This window comes from Manis pentadactyla, chromosome 2 (assembly GCF_030020395.1).
Source record: "Manis pentadactyla isolate mManPen7 chromosome 2, mManPen7.hap1, whole genome shotgun sequence".
Lineage (NCBI taxonomy): Eukaryota > Metazoa > Chordata > Mammalia > Pholidota > Manidae > Manis > Manis pentadactyla.
The window spans coordinates 229,924,909-229,946,938 of NC_080020.1; the positions used below are offsets into that span (position 1 = coordinate 229,924,909).

At 35.8% G+C, this 22,030-nt stretch overlaps 1 protein-coding gene across 9 annotated transcripts in view; it reads left to right on the plus strand.

Annotated features, from left to right (window-relative positions):
- Positions 1 to 22,030, plus strand: part of KIDINS220 (kinase D interacting substrate 220) — a 120,944-nt gene that overhangs the window by 79,402 nt on the left and 19,512 nt on the right. For 5 of the 9 annotated variants that reach the window (XM_057497471.1, XM_057497473.1, XM_036881862.2 and 2 more), the window contains exons 23-26: positions 17,333 to 17,511; positions 18,437 to 18,663; positions 20,746 to 20,856; positions 21,584 to 21,640. In XM_057497471.1, coding sequence (XP_057353454.1) covers positions 17,333 to 17,511; positions 18,437 to 18,663; positions 20,746 to 20,856; positions 21,584 to 21,640 — 574 coding nt within the window. The remainder of the gene's footprint in view (positions 1 to 17,332; positions 17,512 to 18,436; positions 18,664 to 20,745; positions 20,857 to 21,583; positions 21,641 to 22,030) is intronic. The other 4 variants (XM_036881865.2, XM_036881866.2, XM_057497474.1 and 1 more) reach the window with 2 other exon arrangements.

A 22,030-nucleotide genomic window follows, 5' to 3' on the forward strand; every position in this document is an offset into this window, starting at 1 on the left:
ATTCTTACAGACTCTTGTTCTTCGGTTTTAAATGTAGGTAAAATGCTTCCTTTGTTATTATACCAGTATATCCCTGGGGCAGGCACATAGTAAATTCTCAGTGCACAGAGACTAAATAATGATTACATATTTCAGTTAACAGCTACTGCTGAAGTCAGAGTGTTGTTTTCATAGGCAGATCCCTGTAACTTTGAGGTCAGCGACATTAAAGGTTTCTTACATTTATAACCCTTTTATGAATGCCAGGGTTTGGAGTTGCTTTGTATGGTTACACTTTTAGGCAGGTCCCTCCCACTTCAGTTTCTACTTATAGGCTGTTGTGAGTGTTGTTTAAAAAGGCATGTGACTTACCTGGACTTTATTTTTGTTATACTGAACATTTTGATTGTGTTCGTTCATTTATAGGGTATATTATATTCTGGGCACATGCTAATAAAAGTACTAGCAAGTATTACTTATGCCCACAGTATATGCTATGCATTGGTCAAGCACTCTACCTAGATTATTTCATTTAATATTCATAAGTCTGGGAGGCATAGCAGGAGTTACCTGAGGTCATACAGGTATGTCTAACAGGTAGAGCTTCCCCAGACCTATTTCTGGAAGCCAAAAGATGGCCTGTAACTACACTGGTGGGCAGTAGGTCTGAGATATTAGAAATACAGAGACTAAACTAATTTTATTTTTGTTTCCAGATATATTTTATTTATTTTCAAAGGGATATTGAGAATAATTTATTATGTATTGATAGGAGTATGTAGAAAATTTTCAGAGGATTGAATTGATCTTTTCTATTAAAAAAACTCAAATTTCTTGCCAACTTATGTAAAACCCTAATAAAGGCTTTATTTGGTTCTAATTGTGTCTAGTAACTGCGGTAGGTTTTGTATGGAAAGCTTAAAAATATAAGTTGTGATATTTAGCACTTAAACAGCTGATACATCTGTTTGTTTAGGCCTTTATGCCATTTTTATGTGTGCTAAGTGGCTGTAATTTTTTTCTGGGTAGCTTTTCAATAGCTTTTCTTCTGCTTTTAATAAGATAAAACTGATTTTTAAAATATTTTCTCATTTAAACTCATTATGCCATTTTTTAGTATTTTATGGTAATGGAGAACAAAGAATTTTAGATGTCCCAAAGTTGTTTATTTCCAACTTAAACATGAAAAACTCAAGTATGTTAATAAGGCTATTTAAAAACAAGTAACAAAATCAGTTTCTCTGAAATGTATGCTTTAATATGTAAAACAAAAAATACCACTACCTATGTGAGTTTACAGTTTATAATACACTAAGAGTATTATGCTTGTTTGCATTTTTAGAAAAATAAATCTGATATCGAAGAATTCAAATTTGCCAAAAACTGTTTTTCTGAAGCCATTTTTCTTCAACAGAGGCCTGTGAATTCAGAATTTCAAATCAAACTGTTGTCAAGACTCTTCAAAATATGAGAGTAAACAGAAGTAATGTATTAAAAAAATGCTAGTTAATTGAAATGCTAAGACAAGTTGAGATATTGATGGAAAGCCACGCTGAAGTGGCATCGTTAGCAATATCCAAGAAGTCCACAAGATGGGAGTATTTCATTAGAAACATTAGCACGTTCAGCAAGAAGAGAGCAAAATGCATTTTGCTTTTTTCCCCTTTTGATAGCAGAAAAACAAACACTGAGTTTAATGACTGTTTTAAACTCTGAAGTTCATTTTCTATTCCCTTCTTTTAAATGGCTTTACGGGACATTCGTAGACACTGAGAATAATGATCATAGGCAAATGAATGGTTATCTGATCATATAGGATACTTTCTATTAATGTTTTTATTAACTTTTTATTAAGTACCTTTTTCTTCCAAAATTCTTTTGAATTAACTTTTGAGAGAAGGGTGGCTATGGAAAAAGAGTAGTCTTTTAAAATTAATCTGCTTGCATGTTTTTATTTAGATTTTAAAATAATAAATCCTAAACATTGTAGAACTTGGGTTTTATACTTACTAAGCATTGAATATTTAAGATGACTTGTTTAATACATGTTTTGCTTTAATCTGAGGCACATTCGTAGACAGGCTTTGAGTTCACTATTTCCATTCTCTATGCCTGTTGTTCAGTTTTATTGCAAAATGTTTGCTTCCTATATATGAATAGCATGACATTTTAAAAGATTTCTTAGAGATAACAGTAATATGAACATCCCTTAGCTCTTGGTAGCTCTTTACCATATTATTAATGTTCCTCAAACAGCTATGAAGATTGGATCTCATTTACTTTTATCAGAGTATTTTTTTTCATATCATATCATAGTACAAACCCTTGATATAAAACCATGGCTTTGCTTTTTTATGATAGATACAATTTTCATATTGACTCATTTTGAATTATTTTGCCTCTCTTCACCTGTTCACTGAAGTCTTCTCCCATTATGCTAGCTCGAAATTATTGTTTTGTCATCGGAATCGCTATTATCTGATCACTTGCATGATAGTAATGGGTAGGCATCATGCTGTAGTACACAGTTTTTCAGGCTTTTTCCCTGTAGTGAAAATCTTTTTTGCAAATTAAATATTATGTAGAAAGCAACCTAAGTGTCCATCAGTAGATGAACAGATAAAGAAGCTGTGGTACAGATACAAAATGGAATATTATTCAGCCATAAAAAGAAAACAAATCCTACCACTTGCAACAACATGGATGGAGCTAGAGGGTATTATGCTCAGTGAAATAAGCCAGGTGGAGAAAGACAAGTACCAAATGATTTCCCTCGTCTGTGTACTATAAGAACAAAGCAAAAACTGAAGGAACAAAGCAGCAGCAGACTCACAGAACCCAAGAATGGACTGGTAGTTACCAAGGGGTAACTGGGGAGGATGGACTGGCAGTTACCAAGGGGTACCCTGGGGAGGATGGGTGGGAAGGGAGGCATAAGAGGAAAAAGGGACATTATGATTAACACACGTAATGTATTGGGGGGAGCATGGGGAAGGCAGTGTAGCACAGAGAAGACAGGTAGTGATTCTGTAGCATCTTACTACACTGATGGACAGTGACTGTAATGGGGTATATGGTGTGTACTTGATAATGGGGGGAATCTAGTAACCACAGTGTTGTTCATGTAAGTGTATATTAATGATACCAAAAAAAAGGTATTAAAAAAACAAAAATAAAAAATAAATCTTATGCAGAATCCAATAAATAAAGCAGAATGAATATGAATTAATTGATTCAAATTCTAACATTTTCTAATAACTCCAGTTAGTAAGAAAAATGAGCTATTATGAAGAATATTAAAAATGAAGCATATGGTTAATTGTTACAGTTCTACATGGTTTAAACATCTACTTATCTACTTAATTTTGGTAATATAATATAAAGAAAATTCTAAACCCTAAATAGATACATGTTATCAATTTTCAAACTTGCTTTGTAGTGGCAGGATGTCTTCAATTAATCTGATTCAGAAAGTTGAAAGAAGGTAATTGGAAATTTTGATCCATAGATGAATCACCAATATTACCTCACAGTTGCTCACATTTCTTTTTTCTTTTAATTGAAGTGTAGTTGATACACAATATTATATTGGTTTCAAGTGTGCAACACAGTGGTTCAACAGTTACATACATTACTAAATTACTAAATCCTTATACTCCAACTAGTGCAATTAACTGTCAACATAGAAAGATGTTACAAAATCATGGGCTATAGTTTCCATGCTGCACTTTTATCCCTGTGACCAACTTATATTATGATTGAGTATTTCTGTGCCCCTTTATCTTCCTCACCTTCCCCACCCACCTACCCACGTCACCCACATGGTAACCACCAGTTACTTCTCAATGTCTCTGAGTCCCCTGTTGTTTTGTTCATTTTGTTTTGTTTTTAGATTACAGAAATAAGTAAAACCATATGGTATTTGTCTTTCTCTGCCTGGCTTATTTCACTTAGTATAATACCTTCTAGATCCATATATGTTGTTGCAAAGCCTGGATTTCTTTCATTTTTATGGGTGAATAATCTGTCTGTCTAGCACGTCTTCTTTTTTTTTTTGGTATCATTTATATACACTCACATGAGCAACATTGTGGTTACTAGATTCCCCCCATTATCAAGTTCCCACCACATACCTCATTGCAGTCACTGTCCATCAGCGTAGTAAGATGCTATAGAGTCACTACTTGTCTTCTCTGTGCTCTACTGCCTTCCCCGTGTAGCACGTCTTCTTGATCCACTCATCTGCTGATGGTCACTGGTTGCCTCAATATCTTGGCTATTGTAAATAGTGCATCAGTAAACAAAGGGGTGAATGTATCTTTTCAAATCAGGGATTTTGTTTTCTTCAGGTAAATTCCTAGAAAAGCATATTTCTTATGATTAGTTTAAGTGTTGGATACTGCTAGGTTGTTACCCGGATCTTGTCATGAATTGTCGTTGATTTTCTAACTGGTTATTATACTTTGTACTCGGGCACATGGGGTGGAGTAGTAGCTTGTGTAATTTTGTAACTGAAAAGTGCTAGGTTTTAAAAAATGAATTTAAGTATGTACATTAAGTGAGGAAGAACTCTATTTCAAAGTTTGCAAGAAAACTGAAACACAAAATGAGGATGACCTAGTAACATAGGCTTTTATGTTGGTCTTCAGTGTGTTAAAATTTAATATATAACAGCATTCCATTTTATTATATTTTTAAGGACCTTAAAAAGTGTTAATCATTAATTTAAGAATTTTGAACCATGTCTGTGGCACCTAGTTTGAAACAGTGTAGGGAACAAGATAACAGTCTTTTGAATCAGGCAGACCCAGGGTCCAACTCTGCCACTTATCTATGAGATGATGTCAGGCCAGTTGCTTAACCTCTCTGAGCCTCGATTTCCTTATTTTAAAAATTGAAATAATAACTCATGGGATGTTGGGAGATAGCAAATAGATAAACTAGATAAAACACCTGGCTCAGGGAGCAGCAGGCAGTAGGTATTTGACAAATACTCATTCTTTATTTCCCTCTCAACTCTTTATAACTTTAAAATGTAATTTGCCTATTAGGTTTTATATAAGAAAAGGGATACCTTAGTCAGAACATTGTACATAACACATATGAATGCAGACAGTGCCTTGTCAGTATTATGGCTGAGCCTAAGCAGATGCTTCCTTCAGCTTTCATATTTTACCCTCCCTGTTGGTTGCTCCTTTCTCATCTCTGTAGTTAACCAAATTTGCAGCTTAAAGTTATTCCTCAGATGTTTCATTTTTATAGCAAAAGCCAAAGGAGCTTGAACATGGAAGGGATGTCTGCGTGGGCCAGGGATTTCCCTCATTGCTTCAAGACAAAGAGCATCTCCCATGTGGTGGGGACACATCTGCAGGGCCATAGGTAGGATCTTAGAAATCTGTGTCAGCCTCTTTGAAATAAGGAAGCTGGAGGCTGGAGAGGTTAAGTGACTTGTCCCAAATCACACAAAGTTCACAAGTGACCCAGCCTTTAAATACATTTCTTACACCTTTAAAAAAATTAATCTCATTGCTTTTAGTTTTGATTATCAAACTTCCTAGCCTTATTCTTAAATTATCTGAGTTAAAGGGAAGTCTGGATTTAAGAGGAGTTTTTGTAGTGAATACTCTGTTGTTTTGTTTCGGAGTACCGCTAAGTTGCATTTGAAGTTGCAATGCGGGCTTTGTATTCCTAGAAACCATTGCCTTTAATGGAATGCATCTCACATGTAAATATGTAGTAAGTTTATATAATAGCTTCAAAGGGAGATTTATTTTCCTCCCGAATTGGATATACTAAATTTTCTTGTCAGTTGAACATACTGACAAATTGAATCATCATTGGAGACTCATTAAGCATCATTTCTTTTTGAGTGTAAATGCGTTTTTGTCATAATAATTCAGTGCTTTTTTAACTTACAAAGAAGAAGATTTTTATAGTCATAAAATTTTCCTTCTATTATTTCTAGCCATAGTGTGTCTTTCAGTTTCTGATCATATTTGTTATTCATGCTCAAAAAAAGAAGCAAGAACAGCTGAAACATAGGAACAAGATATTGCCAGCAGCACTGACTGACAGCCCAGAAATGTGAACATGACTGGGAAAAGGGGGAGCTGTGTCCTGTGAGGTGCTTGCTGTAATGGTATCTCTGCCCCTGAGATCAGATCTGGGGCTGTCCAGGTTAAGCCTAACTGAAGCCCAGCTGCAGATACACAAATTGTGTGTCTAATGATAGTCTACTAATTTTGCATATTGAACACATTTTTATCCTTTAAATTACATAGCTACATGTTTCTTCCATTAGCATAAAAAATAGTCTTGGGCCCTAATAATTGGCCAAATAGAATACCCTCAGGAAATTTTTTTTTTTTCTTAATGTAAAGTAAGCTCTTCTATTAAGTAAAAGAATAGCATTGTTTAGCTCTGCCAATGATTTCAAGGGCAACTTAGGCAAGTTCTTTTATGGTTTGCATTCTATAGCCCTAATTAGAACATCCTCAAACATGTAAGTCAGTCACATTGACTAGTTGAAACCAGAAACAAACAAACAAACCTGAAGGTTTGGCATGATTACATATTCAGTGTGCTGCATGTGTAAGTGCTTTGTTGTTTCCTAGTGTAGTTATTGAATAGGATGCCTATGAAATAAAACACTATTTTTATAGGCTTTGCAAAGTAAGTATTAATGAAAATACCTGACACTGCACACTGTTGTCTTGAGAATCAGCTCTGACCGTCACATGCATATGCTTCTTTGTTTTTCCTTCTAACAAATGTTTTTGCTCCATTGAGTTTTTTTCTGCACTAAACACAGCCTTTTGCATATGGACTTTTAGCTTTTATTACTAAATAATTAATTAGTTATAGTAAGGAAAGTGCCTATTTTTTGACCCTAGGCTAATGTCTTTTCAGCATAATAATGAAAGGTGCCTCATGGAATTGTTATCAATGTATTGTACTTATAAGAACCACAGGGGTGATGAAAACTTATGGGATGCAGCAAAGGCAGTGCTCAGAGGGAAATTTATAGTGGTAAGTGCCTATATTAAACTTTACACTTGAGGAACTAGAAAAAGAAGAGCAAATTAAAAAAATTTCAAAGCTAGCAGAAGGAATGAAATAATAAAGATTAGAGCTGAGATAAAGTAAGGGATAGGGTAACAGTAGTGAGAATTGAGGAAACCACAAGTTATTTCTTTGAAAAGATAAAAAAAAATGGACAAACCTTTTGCTAGACTGAAAAAGAAAAAAGAAAACACAAATAACTGATACCAGAAAGTGGGAATATTACCACCAACCTTACAGAAATAAAAGGATTATAAGAGAATATTCAGTGGATACAGAAAAGGCAGTTGACAAAATCCAGCAATCTTTCATGATAAATATTCTCAGAAAACTAGGAATAGAAGGAGGCTACTCACATGATAAAGGGCATTTATGAAAAACCCACAGCTAACATCATTCTCAATGGTGAAAGACTGCAAGTTTCCCCCCCTAAGACAGAAACAAAATAAGGATGCCCCTGACAGTGGATGAATGTGCCTCCTCAAAATTCATATGTTGAAGTCCTGTTTTCCCCAGTGTGATGATATTTGGAGGTAGGGCCTTTGGAAGGTAAGTAGGTTTAGATGAGGTCATGCATGAGAGGTGAGTCCTCATGAACGGGATTAATGTCCTTGTAAGAAGGATCAGAGAGTTAGCTGTAAACCAGGGAGGGGACTCTCAACAGAACCTGAACATCCTAACATCGTAATCTCAGACTTCCAGACTCCAAGAACTGTGGGAAATAAGTGTTGGTTAAGTCACCTAGTCTATGGTATCCTGTTAGAGCATCCCAAGTTGTCTAAGACAACTACTTTCACAACTGCTTTTTGACATACTGGTTGTTCTAGCCAGTGCTTACACTAGAAACAGAAGTAAAAAGCCCCAAATCGGAAAAGAAGTAGTGAAACTCTCTCTAATTTTAAGTGACATGATCCTTATGTAGAGGAACCCAAAGAATCCACAAGAAAGCTTCTAGAGCTAATAAACAGATGCAACAGAACTGCAGGGTACAGATCAACACAAAAAAATCAGTTGTGTTTCTGTATACTTGCAATGAACAATTGGAAAGGAAATTAAGCAAGCAATTCTATTTACTATATCATCTAAAAAAAAGTATTTTAATTTATTAAAAATAAATTTAACCAGTGAGGTTAAAGACTTGTACACTGAAAACCCAGAACATTGCTGAATCAAAGAAGATCTAAGTAAATGGAGAGAGAGCCTATTTTTATCAAATAGGAAGACTAAATATCAAGATGTCAGTATTATCCAAAGTTAAAGGAATCCCTGTGAAATTCCAGGGCCTTTTTTTTTAAAATCCAGAAACAGAAACCTGATCCTGAAATTCATATGGAATTGCAAGGGACCTGAAATAGTCAAAACAATCTGGAAAATGATGAATAAAGTTGGAGGACTCAACAATTCTTGATTTCAAAGTTTATCACAAAGTTTCAGTAATCGAAACAGTGTGGCACTGGCTTAAGGATAAACATATAGACCAGTGGACTAGAATTGAGAGTCCAGAAGTAAACTCATATGCAAGTGTCAAGCCCATTCAATGGGGGAGGGAATAGTCCTGTCAATGAATGGTGCTGCGATAGCTGAATTTCCACATATGGAAGAAAGGAAGTTTGACCCCTATAGCACACCATACACAAAAATAACTCAAAATGGGTCAACCGGTTTTTTTCCCAAGCACAGGTTTTTTTTCATTATCAGGGTAATTAAAGTGAAAATTATTTTTAGAGAATAGAGTTCTTTGGCAACAATACTTTTTGTGTAGTTTATATTCATTCTACAAATACTTATTAAGCAAAAATGATGTGCCAGTATTCTATGCTGGGCAGTGGAAACACAGTGGTGAACAAAATCAAATTTGTTCCCAGCTTTAATGGAATCTACAGTCTAGAGGTGGAGAGAGATATAAATAATTCCACTAATGAATACTATAAAATTCCAATTGTGATTATGTGGTATGCAAGAGAGCATGTGTGCTGTGAAGGCTTGTAGTGGAGGAGTATGGCCTAGTTTTGGGAAGATGTCCCTGAAGAACGGACTGAGCCTGGAGACAAAAGATGAGTAGGAATTTACTGGGCTAAGAAAGACGGGGAGCACAGTTAGCTTCTATGTGTGAAAAGTTCTTGGTTGTCTGTCACAGGTAGTAGTGGGTTTAACAAGGTATTTCATTTTATCTTTCATTTCTGACCCTCTGGCTACAAAGCTGAGTGGCTGTTTTCTGTCTGTGTGTTCCACCCACCTCCCAGAATGTCAGAAGTGCTGTGTGCATAGGTGTTTAGTAAAAGAGCACTCATTGGTACAAAGTATTTGATAGTCTACTAGAAATTGTATTTGTTTCAAGGTAGTAGAATTCTGAGACAGTTAAGAGTTTTCCAGGTTTAAATTTTTAAAGGAAATGTATTTTTAACCTCTTAAGATTAAATACTTTAGGACATTAATCAAGCTTTTAGATAAAGGATGGTAAATAATGCCTTCTTCATAAATTATACTTTTAGAACTGTTTATATTTTGATTTAAAATAGAAATTTTTTCCATGTAATTTAAAACCTCATTTTGAATGGCAGTGATATATGGTTTATGTAGTTTCTGCCAAGAAATTAATATGGACTTTCTATAAACCACTGTCATTTATAATCAAAATGCTTTTAACTTACATTGGTGTTGGCATTAACAAATACTCCTAGATTGGTAGCATAGAAAGAAATTGCATTTAAACTTACTAGGAGCTCATTGATGCCTCAGGTTTTATAATGCTTTCTGTGGGCCATTTAACTGCTGGCAACTTGAATTCACATGATTCATAATACTGGAAATTTAAATTCACTCTTAATTGAAAAGTGAAGTTACTTAAATTCTTTAAATACTAACCTTTGGAAAAATATCTGAAAAATAAAAGCACATATGATTTTGGTGGCCCACTGCCAAAAGATTATAATTTACATAAATATCTCTTTCAGTAGAAGAGTTTAATGTATTGAGCTCAAAAGGTTAAAGTAGAGACTTCAATCTGGGAACCAGCCATAGACTGCTGGCTTGTGAACAGCAGTATTGTTCATCATATTGAGAACACTTCACATTCACGTCTAAGCAGAGTTGGCATTAAAATTCAGTTAATATGTTTCATGTGACTTGTCAGCTGTGTGTTTTTATCTAAATCTTTCTAGCTTCTCGTTGCATTTTACATTAAACTCTTGAAATGGATGAAGTACCTTTGAAACTATTGAAGCTCTGAAATTTTGGCCACTCCCGCAAATGGTTCTGTGCAATTGTTCTCCAAGTTTCCATTTCACTTTAAATATATTTAATAATAAATTTGAGTGCCATTTAAATTTATTAAGAAGTAATTCCTGTTCAGAGGGCTATTCTATTTTGTGCATGCACACTTGAGTCTATACAAGGGGCTTCCTGAAATTCATTTTAGGAATGAATTTGAGACAAAACCATTATCCTTCTTTTCTCACCAACACCTGTTTTTTTTCTTGTTTTCTGATTTTGTTCCCTGTATTTTCCCCTTAGATGGATTTTAATATTTGGCGACTAGCCAGGTATTGGGTTTAAGCAGTAAAAGTAATAGAAAATAAAACCTTTTTTTGTAAAGGGAAAAACTGAGTTAACTTTTCTCTAGTTTATGTAATTGATGTAAAAATTTACTGTTTTATTTCTCTTTGCAAAGGCAAGAACCATGGTATTCTATTATAAACATGGGTTTTAGAGCCAGTCATGTGACTTAGGCAAGCTGTTTAATTGTCTGAGGCCCACTGTACAAAATAACTCCTTTCATCTTCACTGAGTGGTATCAGTGACATGTGACATGCCTGGTGTGTATGTTACTTTCTTTCCTCTATTTCCCAGCCTAAGTCCTGCATTTATTTAGCCAAAGGCATGTAATTGTGACCACACACTTGTTACCTAAGTAATTTTGTAATTATACCAATTTTCTTTGTTCTTGTTTTTATTAAGGTATTATTAATATACACCCTTATGAAGGTTTCACGTGAAAAACAATGTGGTTACTACATTTACCCATATTCTCGAGTTCTCCCCACTGTATACCCCATTGCAGTCACTGTCCATCAGTATAGTAAGATGCCACAGAGTCACTACTTGTCTTCTCTCTGCTATACAGTCTTCTCCATGATCCCCCCCACACCATGTGTACTAATCATAACTCCCCTTAATCCCCTTCTCCTTCCCTCCCCCACCCTTACCCTTTGGTAATCACTAGTCCCTTGGAGTTTGTGAGCCTGCTGCTGTTTTTGTTCCTTCAGTTTTGCTTCATTGTTATACTCCACAAATGAGGGAAATCATTTGGTGCTTGTCTTTCTCTGCCTGGCTTATTTCACTGAGCATAATAGCCTCCAGCTCCATCCATGTTGTTGCAAATGGTAGGATTTGTTTCTTTCTTATGGCTGAATAGTATTCCATTGTGTATATATACTACATCTTCTCCATCCATTCATCTGCTGATGGACACTTAGGTTGCTTCCATATCTTGGCTATTGTAAATAGTGCTGCAATAAACACAGGGGTGCATATGTCTTTTTGAATCTGAGAACTTGTATTCTTTGGGTAAACTCCTAGAAGTGGAATTCCTGGTTCAAATGGTATTTCTGTTTTTAGTTTTTTGAGGAACCTCCATATTGCTTTCCATAAAGGTTGAACTAGTTTACATGCCCACCAGCAGTGTAGGAGGCTTCCTCTTTCTCCGCATCCTCGCCAGCATTTGTTGTTCTTAGTCTTTTCTATGCTGGCCATCCTAACTGGTGTGAGGTGATAGTTCACTGTGGTTTTAATTTGCATTTCCCTGATAATTAGCGATGTAGAGCATCTTTTGTGCCTGTTGGCCATGTGAATTTCTTCTTTGGAGAATTGTCTGTTCATACACTCCACCCAGTTTTTAATCAGGTTATTTGCTTTTTGGTTGTTGAGGTGTGTGGGTTCTTTATATATTTTGGAAGTTAACTCCTTGTCAGGTATGTAGTTTATAAATATATTCTCCCATACTGTAGGATGCCTTTTTGTTTTGCTGATGGTGTCCTTTGCTGTACAGAAACTTTTTAGCTTGATGTAGTCCTATTTCTTCATTTTTGCTTTTGCTTCCCTTGTCAAGGAAATGCGTTCAGGAAAAAGTTGGTTGTGTTTATATTCAGGAGATTTTTGCCTATGTTGTCTTCTAAGAATTTTATGGCTTCATTACTTATATTCAGGTCTTTGATCCATTTCAAATTTACTTTTTGTGTATGGGGTTAAACAATAATCCAGTTTCATTCTCTTGGATGTACCTGTCCAGTTTTGCCAACACCAGTTGTTGAAGAGGCTGTCATTTCCCCATTGTATGTTCATGGCTCCTTTATCATATATTAATTGACCATATATGGTTGGGTTTATACCTGGGCTCTCTAGTCTGTTCCATTGGTCTATTGGTCTGTTCTTGTGCCAGTACCAAATTGTCTTGATTACTGTGGCTTTGTAGTAGAGCTTGAAGTCAGGGAGCATAATTCCTCCGCTTTATTTTTTCTTCTCAGGATTGCTTTGGCTATTTGGGGTCTTTTGTGGTTCTATGTGAATTTTAGCACCATTTGCTCTAGTTCATTGAAGAATGCTGTTGGTATTTTGATAGGAATTGCATTGAATCTGTAGATTGCTTTAGGCAGGATCGCCATTTTGACAATATTAATTCTTCCTATCCATGACCACGGGATGTATTTCCATTTATTGATAACTTATTTGATTTCTCTCATGAATGTTGTAGTTTTCAGAGTAGAAATCTTTCACTTCCTTGGTTAGGTTTATTCCTAGGTATTTTATTCTTTTTGATGCAATTGTGAATGGAATTGTTTTCCTGATTTCTCTTTCTGCTAGTTCATCATTAGTGTATAGGAATGCCACAAATTTCTGTGTATTAATTTTGTATCCTGCAACTTTGCTGAATTCAGATATTAGATCTGGTAGTTTTGGAGTGGATTCTGTAGAGTTTTTTATGTTTGATATCATGTCATCTGCAAACAGGGACAGTTTGACTTCTTCCTTGTCAATGTGGATGCCTTTTATTTCTTTGTGTTGTCTGATTGCCATGGCTAGGACCTCCAGAACTATGTTGAATAAAAGTGGGGAGAGTGGGCATCCTTGTCTTGTTCCCAATCTTAAAGGAAAAGCTTTCAGCTTCTCGCTGTTAAATATGATGTTGGCTGTGGGTTTGTTATATATGACCTTTATTATGTTGAGGTATTTGCCCTTTATACACATTTTCTAGAGAGTTTTCATCATGAATGAATGTTGAATTTTGTTGAATGCTTTTTCAGCATCTATGGAAATGATGATGTGGTTTCTGTCCTTCTTGTTGATGTGATAGATGATGTTAGTGGATTTTTAAATATTGTACCATCCTTGCATCCCTGGAATAAATCCTACTTGATCATAATAGATGATCTTTTTGATGTAGTTTTTAATTTGGTTGCTAATATTTTGTTGAGTATTTTTGCATCTATGTTCATCAGAGATGTTGGTCTGTAATTTTCCTTTTTTGTGGTGTCTTTGCCTGGTTTTGGTATTAGGGTGATGCTGGCCTCATAGAATGAGTTTGGAAGTATTCCCTTCTCTTTTACTTTTTGGAAAACTTTAAGGAGGATGGGTATTATGTCTTCACTAAATGTTTGATAAAAGTCAGCGGTGAATCATCTAGTCCAGGGATTTTTTCTTAGGTCATTTTTTGATTACCAGTTCAATTTTGTTGCTGGTAATTGGTCTGTTCAGATTTTCTGTTTCTTTCTGGGTCAGCCTTGGAAGGTTGTATTTCTCCAGAAAGTTGTCCATTTCTTATAGGTTATCCAGTTTGCTAGCATATAATTTTTCGTAGTATTGTCTACTAATTCTTTGTATTTCTGTGGTGTCTGTAGTGTTTTTTCTTTCTTATTTCTGATTCTATTTATTTGTGTAGATTCTCTCTTTTTCTTGATATGTCTAGCTAGGGGTTTATCTTTTTTGTTTATTTTCTCAAAGAACCAGCTCCTGCTTTCATTGATTCTATTGTTTGATTCTTCTAGATTTTATTTGTTTCTGCTCTAATCTTTATTACGTCCCTCCTTCTACTGACTTTGGGCCGTATTTGTTCTTTTTCTAGTTTCATTAATTGTAAGTTTGACTGTTCAAATGGGATTGTTCTTCTTCCCTGAAGTAGGCCTGTATTGCAGTATACTTCCCTCTTAGCAAGGCCTTCACTGCGTCTCAGAGATTTTGCAGTGTTGAATTATTGTTGTCATTTGTCTCCATATGTTGCTTGATCTCTGTTTTTATTTGGTCATTGATCCATTGGTTATTGAGTAGCATGTTGTTAAGCCTTCATGTGTTTGTGGGATTTTTTGTTTTCTTTGCATAATATATTTCTAGTTTCATACCTTTGTGGTCTGAGAAGCTAGTTGGTACAATTTCAATCTTTTTGAATTCGCTGAGGCTCTTTTTGTGGCCTAGTATATAATCTATTCTTGAAAATGTTCCATGTGCACTTGAGAAGAATGTGTATCCTGCTGCTTTTAGGTGGAGTGTTCTGTAAATGTCTGTTAGGTCCATCTGTTCTAATGTGTTGTTCAGTGCCTCTGTCTCCTTCCTTATTTTCTGTCTGGTTGATCAGTCCTTTGGGGTGAGTGGTGTGTTCAAATCTCATAGAATGAATGCATTGCATTCTATTTCCCCTTTTAATTCTGTTAGTATTTATTTCACATATGTAGGTTCTCCTGTTTTGGGTGCATAGGTGTTTATAATGGTTATATCTTCTTGTTGGATTGACCCCATTATCATTATGTAATGTCCTTTGCCTCTTGTGACTTACTTTGTTTTGAAGTCTATTTTGTCTGATACAAGTACTGCAACTCCTGCTTTTTTCTCCCTATTAGTTGCATGAAATATCTTTTTCCATCCTTTCACTTTTAGTCTGTGTATGTCTTTGGGTTTGAAGTGAGTCTCTTGTAGGTAGCATATAGATGGGTCTTGTTTTTTTATCCATTCAGTGACTCTGTGTCTTTTGATTGGTACATTCAGTCCATTTACATTTAGGGTGATTATTGATAGGTATGTACTTACTGCCATTTCAGGCTTTAGATTCGTGGTTACCAAAGGTTCAAAGGTAACTTCCTTACTATCTAACAGTCTAACTTAGCTTACTTAGTATGCCATTACAAACACAGTCTAAAGGGTTTTTTTTTCCTCCTTTTTCTTCCTCCTCCATTCTTTATATATTAGGTATCATATTCTGTACTCTTTGTCTGTCCCTTGACTGACTTTGGGAATAGTTGATTTGATTTTGCATCTGCTTAGTAATTAATTGTTCTACTTTCTTTACTGTGGTTTTATTTCTCCTGGTGACAGGTATTTAGCCTTAGGAACACTTCCATCTGTAGCAGTCCCTCCAAAATACACTGTAGAGACAATTTGTGGGAGTTAAATTCTCTCAGTTTTTGCTTATCTGGGAATTATTTAATCTCTCCTTCAAAATTCAAATGATAATCTTGCCGTGTAGAATATTCTTGGTTTGAGGCCCTTCTGCTTCATTGCATTAAATATATCATGCCACTCCCTTCTGGCCTGTAAGGTTTCTGTTGGAAGTTTTATGATAGCCTGATGGGTTTTCCTTTGTATGTGATCTTTTTTCTCTCTCTGGCTCCTTTTAATGTTTAGTCTGTCCTTATCCTTGATCTTTGCCATTTAATTATTGTATGTCTTGGTGCTGTCTTCCTTGGATCCCTGTCTTGGGAGATCTGTGCACTTACATGGCCTGAGAGACTATTTCCTTCCCCAGATTGGGGAGGTTTTCAGCACTTACCTCGTCAAAGACATTTTCTATCCCTTTCTCTCTCTCTCCTTCTTCTGGTACCCCTATAATGCAAATATTGTTCCGTTTGGATTGGTCACACAGTTCTCTCAATGTTCTTTCATTCCTAGAGATCCTTTTCTCTCTCTGTGCCTCAGCTTCTTTTTATTCCTGTTCTCCAATTTCTATTCCATTTATCTTCTCCTCCACTATATCTAATCTGCTTTTAAATCCCTCCATTGTATGTTTCATTTCAGATACTGTAATCCATAATGATTAAATCTCTGTCTGAAATTCTTCCCTGAGTTCTTGAATATTTTTTTGTACCTCCATGAGCATGTTTATGATTTTTATTTTAAAATCTCTTTCATGAAGATTGATGAGTTCAGTTTCACTTGGTCCTTTTTCTGGGTTTGTGGGATTTGGTTTGAACCTTGTTCCTTTGACAGTTCATATTTGTATGTGGCTTAGTTTCCAGAAGCTCTACTCTCTGGAGCTGCTCAGCCCCTGGAGTGATGTTGGGGGTCACTGGGGAGTGGCGCTGGTGCCTGGAGGGAGGAAAGAGCTGTTTCTTGCTTCCCGGCTGCTCTGCCTGTCTCCACTGCCAGAACCAGTGGGCTGAGCACACAGGTATAAGCCTGTATGTTTTTTGTTTGCAGCTGCCGTAGGCAGATGCCAGGGAGGGGCTTGCCAGTTTGTGAGCTGTTGCAGGCTGGCTTGGAGGAAGGCGCCGCAGGGTGCGTATCATGGTGGGGGGCCTTGGAGCTGCGTAGCCAGCCAGAGCGGTGAAGCGCCTGAAGCTCCTGTCCTTTCTCCTGAGCAGCAAGCTCTGTGCAGTCCTTGTCCCTTTAGCAGCCCTCTCGCTGTTAGGAAGTCTCTCAGACTGCCCACCTTTCTTTTGTCCCAGAGCAGCCAGGTGTGGATCCCTGTTTTCCACAAGCAGCTGGAGTCTCAGTCTCTCTAGGTATTCTGCCTGTCTTAGCTTTCCAACCCCACTGATCTCCAGAGCACCATGCAATGTTGGTTGGCGCTCCCAGAGCAGATCTCCTGGGCTGGTGTTCAGCAGTCCCAGGCCTCCACCGCCCCCCCACTCCGTTTCTCTTCCTCCCACTGGTGAGCTGGGTTTGGGGAAGGGCTTGGGTCCTGCCGGATCACGGCTTTGATACGTTACCCTGTTCTGTGAGGTCTCTTCTTTTCTCCAGGTGTATGCAGTCTGGCACAACCTTATTTTCTGTTACTCTTTCAGGATTAGTTGTATTAATTATATTTTTGTATTATATGTGGTTTTGGGAGGAGGCCTCTGTCTCACCTGTCACACCACCATTTTAAATCTCCCAACACCTGTTCTTTTTTCTTTTATGCAAAGTTTCTTTTTAGATTAAATCAAGGTTGTAATTATTTATTTTTACAAATCATTTTTTAAGTTTTAAGCAGAAATCTCCTTTCTATTAGTGACATTAATGACCTTTTTCATTTGTTTCATGTTTGAAGAATATCAAAAAATATTCCAACAACTAAAGATGTTGAGCCGCTGCTTGAAATAGATGGAGATATAAGAAATTTTGAGGTGTTTTTGTCTTCAAAGACCCCAGTTCTTGTGGCTCGAGATGTAAAAACCTTTTTGCCATGCACTGTAAACCTAGACCCCAAACTACGGGAAATCATCGCAGGTGGGTATTAGTGTAAGTTTAATTTTTTTCTTCTCTGAAGTCCTCAGAAAATTTCCTATTTCTAACTTACTATGTAAGTTTTTCTTGGCACCATGAAGAACCAAGAAATATTGAACTTTGGAATCAGATTCCTTTTAACATGTAGTCACCACTTTAAGATGTCAGTCCATTGTGATTTTTCTGTCACCAGTCTTTTTTCTTAATAGGGGGTGGGTCTCTGTCCAGGTGGGTAAGAAAAACTTTCTATTTTCAAAAATTTTAAATGTTATCTTAAATTTATGAGCTGGAACTTGAAGATGGTGACATTAAGGTTGTTCTTGTGGCAGCACTGCATACATGTGCATGCACAAACATGGCTTATTGAAATACACCATCTTTTGTATGATATTGACACTGCTGACCCACTTTTGAGTTTTCCAGGTATTATGAAAGGACAGCCTTAAACTACTCCTATACTCTTTTCTTAGATGCCTGTTGTAAGGCTTATGCCAAAGGTACGGTTTGTAGCTATGGAATTGTTATTCACAGGTGGGTGAGTCATGTAGTTTGCACACTGACAGTTTGGCTAATATTGCATTTGTTAATACTAGAAAAGTGTGAGTTATTAATAGTAACACTTTCTGAATCATAAGAATTGTTAGAATAGCACAAATACCTTAAAAAGTCAAGAGAAAAATTTATAGTTCTGGTAAATGAAAAGAAGAATCCAGATGCTGGTGGTAATAAAAGCTTTTATGCAAAGTAGTTGGGCTTTTCTCACTAGGTTTATAGACTAAGATTTCTGTCCACTTTTAAGCCCGTTGGAATCCCTGACAAGAGTGCTAAAATAATGTTTCTATTGGGAACTAAAGAGGGAAGTGGTAATTGGACTAATTACTGAAGTCATGTTTTTTTTTGCCTTCTGAGATATCATTTAATCTTTTAGATGTTCGTGCTGCAAGAGACCAGATTAATATTGGAGGACTTGCATATCCCCCACTACCTTTACATGAAGTGCCCCCTAGACCACCCTCAGGCTACAGTCAGCCTCCCTCGGTCTGCTCTTCTTCCAACTCCTTCAATGGTCCCTTTGGAGCTGGGGTCGTGTCCCCTCAGCCTCATAGCAGCTATTACAGCGGTATGACAGGACCCCAGCACCCATTCTATAACAGGGTAAGGAAGGGCTAAGAATCTTTCAATTTTAAGAATTGTTTGTTGGGGAGAATCAGAAGTTTTCTGCTTATGGGTTCCATTATTGTTTTGAAACAATAGTTTTAAAATAGGAAAAATGTTAAGTTTGAATTTAAAATATGTGAGTTTTTAAGAATTAAAAGAATTTTGAATATTAATGGGTTCCTGATCTCAGTTGAGTCTGAATATTAGAGATAGTTTTTGCTTTTATTTACTTTCTTGATAGGAAACTGAACTCTACAGGGGCAGCAGTGACTACTCTGTGCTTCAAAGGAATCAGTTTCTCTGTTACAAACAAGTGTCCCACTTGTTATATCTTGTATAATAGTTTATATTGTCATTAAAAACAATGATAAATTTCTTCACTAGCTCAGTAAACTTACATTAATACATGTTATACTTTTAAATATGAGAGAATAATGGAAAATGTGCTCATAAGATTCAGATGTTATTGCCAAGTAATATAGTACCATAGCCCATTTCTAGAGTTTTATTTCAAGTCATCTTCAGTCATGTATAATTGTTTACTTAATATAAATATGATAGTTTTCTACTGAAAAGATGAAAGTGCAATTAATGATCAGTGGTATACAGACCCTGTCAAGTTTATTAGTCCCAAGCTGTCTTCATTGTAATGATCTTAGTATTTCCTGTAGGAAAGTGGAGTATGAGCCCTAGTATTATGCTTTCTGAAATTGTGCTCAAAGATCCATTATCATTTCTTGTTTTTGTTGTGTTCCTCTTTAGTCTAATTTAAGAAAATACAGGGGTTAGTAGGCATAAGAGCCAACTGAATGCCTAAACTTCATAAGAGCTAGGAAGAAAGAGAAGTTTAGAATTAATGTGACAAGGAAGGAATTCCAGAATTTAAATTAAATTTTCAGTTTTTAGAAAAAGTTGGCCATGTAAATAATTAGGCACACCATTAAGAGAGGTCCTAAGAATGGTAATCCATTCCTTTACTCGTACAAGGAGAAGGTGGAACAATAGCATTTTATGATGAATTCCATCCTATAAAATCTAACTGTGTGGTGTCAGTGTGAAATGCAGGGTTTTATTTACCAATCTGGGTATCTGCTGTAATTTTACATAAGATTGGTCAATTGATCATTAGATGACAGGTGAAGTTTTGAGACCAAGAAGTTAATTTTTTAAAATTACTATACCGTCTAGACTGAGACCTGGTGTTTGCTATTTTACATGAATAACAATAATGTGATGCTTTAATAGCATTTCATTATTTTTAAGACATTTAAAGTTTTCTCATGTTTTTAGGTCTAATTACTTTTTGCTGTAGTTATTTGATATTTTTAGTCTGAAATAAAAAATAAAAGAATTTTCTTAAAATGGCAGAAGTAAAAAAGGCAGGGGAAGATGTTACTTCAGTGAAATTAAGCTTAGTGGGTTTTAATCTTATTGTTTAGCCCATATAATCTTGTATCTCCTTTATATGAAGCTGGTTACAAGTGAATGTTATAGTTATAAATCTCATCTAAACAATGGATTCCCCATTAAAAAAATACCCTTGTTTATTTTGGAGATAGAGTAAACTCTAGGGTATAGGATACAAGGTAAACTCTAGGAACTCAGAGTAACAATATTCCTGGAATCCATGGTAGGGTAGTCTCACAAAAGACCTTTTTTGGTCTTCCTTAAGACTAATTTTTTTTGGTAAAGAATGGTATTCTCTGAAGATTCCATTCTGCTTTTTAAAAAGAGATGGTGAGTTAATATTTGTAGATTTCTTTTTTTTTTTTTGTAAAAACACTGACATTTGGTAAGCCTATAAAAATGTTAAATGTAAAGAGAAACTCTTGTCAGATTGTAAGGTGCAAGACTAGTTGCTTAAAAAAAAGCTTTATTAAATCAACAATGTAAAAATTGAAATAATATGCTTTAAGTTTGGGTCTGGTATAGAATATAAATGCGGCATTTTTTCTTTTGTTTTGTCTACATTAAAGACTTGGAGTTGTAGTTTACTGGTTAGTTTCGTTTGTAAGTCTCATTATGCTTTGATTTCTGTAATTGTTTATCCCCTTGTTTTGTTACGTGTTTTCTCCATAGCCATTCTTTGCCCCCTACCTTTACACGCCACGGTACTGCCCTGGCGGTTCCCATCTCATCTCACGCCCATCAGTAAAAACGAATTTGCCCAGAGATCAGAGCAATGGCCTAGTAAGTATATAAAAGGGTAACTACAGTATTAATCTAATAAGAAAACTAGATAGCTTTAGAAGTTTGGTTATTTCCTTTCTGTAGTAAAAGAGCGCAACTTACTTTATAAATAGTTTTAAGAAACGTAAGCTATTACTAACATGAAGTGTATTTTGTTTTCATTTCTGGTAAATATCAGTAAGAGGAAAATGACTAGAAGCCACAGTTAATAAATATTATTTACAACCAGAGTTTCTGGCTTATAGAGTGTTTGTTACCAAAACATCTAAAATAAAACCTTTATGTCTGTTAATTTCTAATAGCTTTTAAAAAACATACATATATGGTATATATATACTATATATATGTGTTTGACCGATGGTATAAAAATTAGAGGATATATTGAAAGAATATTTCAGTCTAATGACAGAAATTTAACAGACTAAGGGAATTATTCAAATGTACTATTGAATCTAATGCAAAACAAAATTCATTTGTGCCTAAAATACTAGGTGTTCCATATAATCAACTTAGTTTAACAATTTAAAAAAGAAATTCCCAGTTAATATATTTTTATAAATTAGGATGCATAAGCTATAGAGCTTAACTATTCCTTAAAGTTTAAAATATTGTCACCAAAAGAAAACTCTAATCGCATCCAGGTTTCAGTGTCCTGCATTGCGGTCATTCATCCTCCTAGGTTGCCTCACCCCTCACCTTTCACCCACATCTTGTTTTGTGTTGTTAGGAGGTTATCAAGAAGGATGCGGCCGAGGGGCTGTCTTCACCCACAGACTCCTCGAGGGTAATGGAGTATCTTGTGGTGTGGAGCGCGAGCATCTCATCGTTCTGTAGCAGTAGCAACTGCCGTAATAGTGTTGACAGCAGTTCACTAACTCTGCATCTGGTGTGATGGGCATCTAGTGTAGAGTAGCTGACTACTAATAATTATAGTTCATGGATTAATGACACAGCTAATATCTAACTTTTTTGTTAATTTCCTCCTGCTTTTCCCCTTTTCCAATGACAAGGGATGAGGATTTTTAATTGTCCAATAAGGAAGGGGTTTTCCCATACGCCATGAGGAGCAATCTGGTGGTGATATTTGTTCTTTAGTATTGAGCTCTATTTTCATCTTTAACTGTTTTTTTCTGAAGACTGCAATTGTAGTATACAACTACATGTGCATATACAT